The 8577-nt window shown below is 43.3% G+C and overlaps 1 protein-coding gene across 1 annotated transcript in view; it reads right to left on the bottom strand.

The window, feature by feature from the left end:
- The window catches only part of MUSK (muscle associated receptor tyrosine kinase), a 54583-nt gene extending 46300 nt beyond the window's left edge, over positions 1-8283 (bottom strand). The window contains exons 1-3 of the mRNA XM_035310821.1: positions 8117-8283; positions 4333-4459; positions 1016-1167 (exon numbers count right to left, since the gene is read on the bottom strand). Of these exons, the coding sequence (XP_035166712.1) occupies positions 1016-1167; positions 4333-4459; positions 8117-8195 (358 nt within the window). The 5' untranslated portion in view covers positions 8196-8283. The remainder of the gene's footprint in view (positions 1-1015; positions 1168-4332; positions 4460-8116) is intronic.
- Between the last annotated feature and the right edge of the window lie 294 nt (positions 8284-8577).

Here is an 8577-nt window from a genome sequence, read left to right as displayed (position 1 = left end):
AAGAAAAGAAAAGAAAAGAAAAGAAAAGAAAAGAAAAGAAAAGAAAAAAGAAAAGAAACCTCCCTTAAAATTAATATAGGGCAAATTTAAATTTCTTTTACCCAAAGAGACTGTGCTGACAGTAAAAAGGATCTCCATCTCAGCATTTTTGGAGATCTGAGTTTTGCTGCCCCAAAGCACTACCAAGCCAGAAGAAAATCAATTTTCAGAGAGTAACACCAGCCTGCAGGTGATCAGGGAGCTGAGAGCCTCAGAACTGCCCAATCTGGAGCATCAGGCTCACAAGCACAAAAAAAGCCCTTTTATACAAACAGATGTTTTAGCCCTCCTTTGTGGGTGTACACCATTTGTGTACATGAGTGCAGTCACATGAGTTCAGCTTGACCAGGGCCAGTGCATTCACGGTCTTTTGCAAAAACCAGGCCCCTGCTCTCCAAAGGGGATGATGAGATTTACACCATGATGCTCCAGACCTTTCAAGACTTCACTTAAGAACATCTGAACAGCGTGCACTCGCTTTTACCGTCCTTAGCCATAAATCTGATTAGTGACATCTGATGTCTAAAATTCACAAGGGATTTAAGCAGCATTTACAAAGGGCCAATCTATCAAGCTGTGCTACTTTTATGAAGTTTTGTTCAATGGGTGTTCATCAAAGCATTTTTTTTTTCTCCTGCTACACAAACAGCTCTTGTGCCATTCAAAGTGCCACGGATGGCATGTCCCAAAGACATGGTGTGACATGCCACATCTCTCTCCAGGGGTCTGCAGCTGGCTAGGCCCACGCACAGCCCTGCGTGAAAGGTGGGTCGCCCTGAGCTGTGCTTGCTCTCTCAGCTGCACCCTCACACTGTGCGTTCCCCTGATGTTAGCTGTCTCATCCTCCTCTTTAGGTGAATTTATTTTTTTAAGGCACAGGAACTGTGATTTTTCCCCCAAACCATAGGCCAGGCACCACAGTCAGACGACCCTGGGGAGGAGATTCCACTGTCAACTCCGCTGTCTTCCCACTTACGCATCTTCACTTGCAGAGCCCCGCAGCTCTGGGCGGCCGCACCGATCCCATTGTCTGCCGTGCAGCAATACACCCCATCGTCACTGTCCTCCACGCTCAGGATGGTCAGGAGCTGCCCATTCCTCTGTATGCTGTACCGGGTGTCGAACAGCCTGTGGGGCAAAGCACAGGTGGTGGGGAGTGGGCACTGCACCTATGTCTACAGACCGGTGGTGGCACAACAATGCACAGTTGGTTGTACCTCCTATTTAAAATGTCTAAAGACAAATAAAAGCACTGAAAACATCAAGACAGGGCTTAATATTTGGTTTGGTCCTCGCACAACTATGCAGCTCCTGATGGACACCAGCATGGTGGCAATGCTGCCTCCAGCACATGCTGGGAAAGTGACGAAGGCTCACTGTCTGGCACCCTATCTGGCACAAGTAACCTTAATCCAGGTGGGTCCTGTTTTAGGTATAATCACCCAAGGAAGGACTGCCTATGCAGGAAATGGCTCTGGTTGAAGCTTTTTAAAGAAACTTTCTTCAGAATTTTATTTTCCACAAAATTTTATTGTTTGTGAAAAAAAGAAAGACAGCAACCAAAATCCAAGCATTTTTGTCTCCATCTATTTTGTATCTGGGAACATTTTTGCTTATTTGCTTGGAACTATAGAAGCGTTGTTTTTATGGAGAAAAATAAATAAATAAATAAATAAATAAATAAATAAAATGTACTGAAGAAAAAAATCCATCTAAAAATTAGAGGATGAAAGGATAGCTATAATTTAATGACATCAGGATTTAACCTGGGAACTTCTGCGAAGTCCAGAAAAGCCTTGAAGTCTGATCAACAAAAGTATGAGATTTTGCAGAGAAGTCTACAGATCAAAGGCAAGTTCTAAAGGAGAGTATGCTGTGTGTGCATGTGCATGTTAGAGAGAGAGAGAAGCACAGACAGTGAGAAAGCAGAGGACTGCTCTATGATTTTCATTGCAAAATTGTAAAAATACAGTAAAACCTTAGAGGAAGAAAATTTGCATAATATTTCAGAAGTTCCTCCATGTTTGACTTTCACACTGTCTTGTTTTTTTGGAAGCACTTTCATGCAATTCACTCCAACAAGTAGTAGCAAAATCACTAGAGGACTGTCTCCCAAGCTGACACAAATAAAATACCTGAAGCCTAAGTATGTCCCCTTTCATCTTTCACTGCTGAAAAACATACACGAGCTACTGTGTAGTGTGAATATGCCACTCACCATGTTACAGGCTCAGGTCAGCCCAGGACACACCAGTCTACTTGCACAAGTTTTGACACCAAAAGGAACATGTAAAGGAGCTTCCAGAAAAATAGTGCTGACAATAGCCTCTGTCCTGGCACTACTCCCATTGAAGCTGAATGTTTACACACTGCATTGTTTTGAAGGTTAGCTGAGCTGTCTGTTCGGGGTGCTTGGACCTTGGCAACAGAAGAAAATTTCATAAGTAAAATAACTATCAGTTATTTATTGCTTGCTGTAGTTGGTCCCTTTGAAGTCTACACATATACACACATAAATATATTTACACTTTTTTCCAGAAAAAAAAAAAGTCCACTGATCCGATCTTTTTCTATTGTGAAATACTTTCATCCACATTTTTGGAAAATAACAGAGATAGTCTTAGCTCAGATATTTTCTTGTCTTTGGCCCTAGCTTGTGTATTCACTAGCACCAACTATTAATGCCAGCAGAGATTTGGGAAAGTGATGCAGTTGTTGCTATCCATGTTACTTCACAATGGTGTCTCAAATGTAGGAAAGCAATGAAGCAGCTGAGCCCTCCAGGAGAGCTTTTTTGATTGGTATTTTCCTATTCAGTCATTGTGTCTCAGAGAAAATGGGATGGGTTTAGAAAAGTGTGTTGGGCTTCTTGAATTGCAGGCTGGGGCAGAAAGTATCATTTTTTCATACGATCCTACAACAGGAGAGTGAAATTTTAAAAACCATGGGGTTAAAAAGGCATGTCATCTCCATGGTTCCGCATGAGTGGCTTCCTCTGCCAGTTTGGATTTTCAGGCATGATGTCATGAATGGGAAAGGAACTTGGAGGAACGTGACCTAACGTGGAAATAACATCTATAGAAACTTGGACCTCCACCCTACACCAAAAATGTTAGGAACAGGGTTTTGATAAGGTTCTGTTGTAGGCAATAAATCAGATTTCTGAAGGCAATACTTGTAGAAATCTGTTTTTGTTTTTGTTTTTTGTTTGTTGGTTGGTTGGTTGGTTTTTCTTATTCTAAAATGGGCTCCCTAGCAGTAAAACCTCTTCCTGCTGATGACTTGTTTGGAGTCTCCTGAACCAATAGCTGAAGGGTGCTTTTGATCTGCAACCCCAACAGCAGGAACCATACTGAAGGTGACTATCTGCGTACCATGGAGATCAGCCTTGGAGAACAGAACTGTGTTATGTAGAGATCATTCTGTAATTTTCCATTACAGAGACAGTCACTAACAGCAGTCAAGAAGGAGAAACTGATGTGAAGCCATCTGGCAGATATGAATTGGTTTCAGAGTTGGAAGACTGGGTGCAGTTTGCTTTGCATGAGCCTGTCTTCAGCAACAGGGCTATAGAAATGGTAGTAACTTCCATAACATGTTTCCAAGGCTGCCTTTTTCAGACGTGCTTCAATGCCTGGACATTAACATCTGGCAGTGCACAACACAGAGATGCAGAAGCAAAGAATGGCATGATACAACCCCTTTTGTGCAGTTTCCAAGTGCACAGCAGACACTCAGGCAGCAAGTCTGGCAATGATGCTCCATTTAAATATTATACGGCATCCTTTGTAAAGGAGCAAACTGAGGAACAGAGAGAAAATTGCACCATGAGAAGCTGAAGAACAAATTCCTTGCATTGCTCACAGCAGAAACTGACTGTCTCCAACTCAAAGTGTGAAGCTGCAAAAGACAGATACTTCAAACATAACCAGAGCTGAGATTCAGAGAAAATTCAAGGCTGTATAGTGCTGTTATCGACACAGATACACTGAAAACAAGCCCACGTGGCCAAGAAAATGGCTTTTCACATTCACTTTAACATAGCACATAGCACAGCAAGAGCTTGGGCTCCCTGCCCTGAGTACTGACAGCAGATTTTGCATTCTGTTATTGCCAACCACATGTCTGATGAGTCCCCAGAGTGCTCTTATCACTCCTTAAGAAACACAGATTCACTAATAATTACAGACCTCTTCCCCACCGCAGACCCACCTTCAAATGCCACCTTTGTCATGAAAAAAAGCACCAAATGTTTTGGAAGGAGACCCTGGAGCAGGTCAGGCAGCTCCCTACCTAATGGGAATGCTGTTGCGTGTCCATGTGATCTCTGGCTCTGGGTACGACTCCACCACGCACACGAACTTGGCAACATCTTCCACCAGTGCATCCACAGTTTCCAGAGGAGTGCTGATAAAGGGGGCTGCACAAAGGAGAAGAAAATATGAAAACCTCCCAGTGACCCCAGAGGGAGGTGGCCAAGGCAGAGGTGTCCCTGAAGGTCACCAGATGGCTCCTTGCTTCGTGCACCCTCCACATACTTGCTCTAACTGAGGTCCCCCTGCGTTTGTTACCTGTAGTCTGCTGTCATTGACCACAGGCTTTGCAATTTCCCCTCTGCTTTCTCGACAGGGCACAAGACAGAACAGCCTGGTATACAAGACAGGAGTTTTTCCAAAACCAGACTCCTAAAGGCCCATCATCTCTTCCAGATATATGGCATGACTACTGCACATCCTGTCTTTTTCTCACCTTTTCTAACCAAGTAGCACAAGGGTTAAAAGTGCAATAGCTGTGTCTGACACTTATTATCGCAGACCTGTCATCATGCATTATTTGAATGTATCTTTAGAAACATTTTCCATCTCCCTGGTAAAAGTCTCTAAGCAGGACTGGAAAGGATCAAAGGGTATGCTTAGTGAATCACTCTGCCTGTGCATGCTATGCATTGCAGCCCTTGCATCCCAAGACACATGAATGACTTCTAATGTATGGCTGCAAAGGACATACATCCAATATTTGTTGGGCTGGATTTCATTGACAGCTGTGCTGACATGAACTAGTTTCATACCATGTTCCTGAAACACCACCTTGCAAATGCTCAGCGGATGCAAGAATCTTCCTGTTCCTTTCTTCCTGTAGCAGTATCTGGCATACAGTCTGTTTTTTTTTTTTTTTTTTTTTTTTTTTTTTCCACAGGAAAATCCTTCCCATACTGTATCTGCCGACTCTCCTCAGTAAAACAAGATTTAGGTACAGGCAAAATTAATTAATTAATTAATTACATTAACCTTCCTCCTAAAAAAATGGTGAAATAAAAGGCACTCCAGTATAAGTGAATGATAATAATAGAAAGCATTTACATCAAATCTTTTTTAATTTAATTAATTAAAATAAAAATTAGAATGCCATTGGAGTTCATCTGGAATTAAGCTAGGGCAAGAAAGGATGGACTTCGACTAACAGGTTTATGCAAAAGTCCTGACACTTTTGAACTGCCATTAGAACAAACATGTCTCAATAACATTTCTACATTATATGACTTCAGATTGCATAGCTGGTAATTGCTGTACTTATACAGAAAGATCTTAAAGCTACAGTTAAGATAGCACTAAAGATTATACTATCTAAATGTTAATTAAAACACATCTCTGTCAGATTCACTGTTTGAGATCACTGCCTCAAATTGTAACAGGCTGCAATTTATTGGGTCATTTTAGGTCATACTAGATAGAAGTAGTATCTGTAGGGCATCCCAGATGAATCTCACTCTAGTGAAACCAAGTGGAAAATTTTCAGAAAACCTAAATTTTCCTGTTACTGCCAGCCGTTTAGGAGAATAACTTCCACCGATGGTTATCCTGTCTACTTCAAAGGAGATGTTGTGATTTCATGACAAATTTTATGAGGTTTTGGTGGAATTAAGCCTGATTGAAATGGAGTTTTATGATCTAATTTTATATTGTATGTTTTTATTGCTGTTGTCCACATGCCTTGATCGCAGGAATTATGCTTTTTTAACTCTGAGAAATGTAAATTCTTACATTAACTATAATTCAAAGCAACCAGTTTTATAATTGTCACAATGAGAACAGCCACTCGATGAATAAAAAAGTTAGATTTGCACTGTTCACAATTCTTTATTACCTGCGGTTAAAAAACAGAAAAGAAACATTGTTTTGCACCAAGCACACTGAACTATACAGCCTCAAAGAAGGACCATGATAACAACAGCAGTGTGCAATTTTCTCATTTGATCTTTTCATTTCCTATATTAAAATTAATGTGGGGCCAGACAGGAAGGTGAGGGCAGTACTCCTTTCACTTTGTGAGACGAAAGAGGGATGGAAGCCCAAAAGTCATTTGGTGTATCTTCAGGCCGTAGTAAGCAGTGGAGCGCACCGCCATTTTGTCAACGTGTGGCAAGAGAGCCCCAAAATGGCCGAGGTGGTGCCTCCTTACAAGAGGCTCAGGTACTGGCATCACTCCGAGTTTTCTCAGGAGAGCAGTCAAGACTTATGACGCTTTTATGACCACATTTTAATGCAGGGAAATAAAATCAAAACAGTACAATATGTATTTATCAGTATATAGAAAAGGGCCCTGACCTTTCCATGTGCGTGCGTTGGGGCTCTCTGACATTTTTAGGTAGCCATGTGGGATTAGATAACACTGAAAATCAATTAAGCTATACATCTGCAAAGCCGCTCTGGTGCCATTTTTCTGGATGTCAGCTGTAGTTACCCAAGATAGCAAAATGAACCAAAGGGCAGTCACAGGGCCTGTGGGAAAGCCAAATCCCACACTGCCTCCCACCCACCAGAAGCTACCAGGTTATTTGTTTTGGTGTTTGAATTCACACTTTTAAAACAAGAGAAGCTGAGCCAACAAAGTGGAACAGAAAACAGAGTCTCCCCTGCAGCGTCACAGGCTCCTCTGACCTACAACCACTCTCAGAGGTGCTTCCAGCTCAGACATACTGCAGGGCCACTGTAGGGTACCTCTGGGCTGCAATCACACATGCAGCTTCTCTCCACAGACATGGCCATGCAGCTGTCCGTGATGTTTTAGGAACAGATGACTATCTCCTCACTGCACTGTGCCACCAGGGTAGGAAGCAAATCCCCTTCCTCTTTGGTTTTCTTGTCCCTCCGGTCCCACGCTATCACCACTTCGAAAGAGTGGGGTACACCAATTTACGATACTGCCTTAGCAAAATGCTGACATTTTAATTTCAAAAGCTTTTATTAAAAAGAAGTATTTTTTCCCCATTTTGAGGCCAAACTGACCTCCAGCTTCAAGAATACACCTGGGTGAGAGCAGCAACATGCGCCTAACTGGTGACTACTAATATCCTCCTTGAGGTTGGGTTTTTTTGCCTTTTTTTTTTTTTTTTTTTTTTTTTTTCCTGAAGCTACACATTTTCTGGCATGCTCTGAATGTCTCCTGACAATCAATGTGGAATGAATCCCTTTGTCCACAGGGTTACCAGATGGCAAATCCAGAAAACCAGTGTTCCCATTTGTACCTCAGGGACTTTTCTGAGCAGATTATTTTTCAGTTCATGCATTGGTTAAAGGTATGTGTGTATGTCTGTGCAGGAGAGAAACTAGGTGTAGTAATGCCCGGCTGCATGCAACAGACAAGTTGCTTATTTGTATTTATATGTACACCCTATACAGTCCTTATAGTGTCATCTTCAAGCTGTGTACCCCCATAGGCAGACACAGGCAGGCGGGACAGCACAGGCCTTGGTCTCAGCAGCACTGCATCCCCCCAGCAGTGGAAACCTGTGAGCCAACACAGGACACATCCATCCCACCCATGCTGAACCCAAAGCTCTCCACTGCCCATTGCAACAGGTCTCACTGCTATTCCTCAGCAATCAGTGTGAGACATGAATTACTCTCCCTGCTATCCAAAAAGCATCCAAGTGACCACCAGACAGACAGAGCCAAAAACAGCACATTTTTGCCCATTTTGGGGAACACCACCCACCCCACTGTTGCCAAAGATGCCTTCCCCTTTGCAAAACCTCCATTGGCAGGAGCAGAGCAGGGTGCAGACCCTCCCAGCAAACCTTTCTGAAGCGTCTCGGCCAAGCTGAGGGCTGCCAGGGTGAGGACGTGCCCAAGGGGCACCACCAGCAGGTCTTTCATCCTTGGTCCGGAGGGTGCCCAGCGCTGTCAGGCCAGGCAAGCAGAGCTCCCCAGCTGCATTTCGGACGGCGGTGTGTGAGCCGCGCTCCCCCGCTACTGACGGAGCGGAGTCTGTGACTCTAACTATAATCAGGAATTCTCCGTCCCGGCAGCAGTGATGGACGTGGCCAGCTGGTGCGTATCCACTTCGGGCAGCGTGGAAATGTGGGGCTCATGAAACAAGAGAAAGCAAATCCCTCCTGAATTCCTTCTAAGCAAACAGTGAGGAGTACAATGGGCAAGCACATTTACAGGGCCATACACGACCCCAGCACTGTAAAATCAGCAAGCCATGTTCAGCGCCATATAAATGCAATGGCAGAAAAATTGCTAGCCACAGGGT

Source organism: Oxyura jamaicensis, chromosome Z (genome assembly GCF_011077185.1).
Source record: "Oxyura jamaicensis isolate SHBP4307 breed ruddy duck chromosome Z, BPBGC_Ojam_1.0, whole genome shotgun sequence".
In the NCBI taxonomy this organism is placed as follows: Eukaryota; Metazoa; Chordata; class Aves; order Anseriformes; family Anatidae; genus Oxyura; species Oxyura jamaicensis.
Note: the sequence above shows the minus strand (reverse complement) of the source record. Positions and strands in the feature narration are given on the sequence as shown.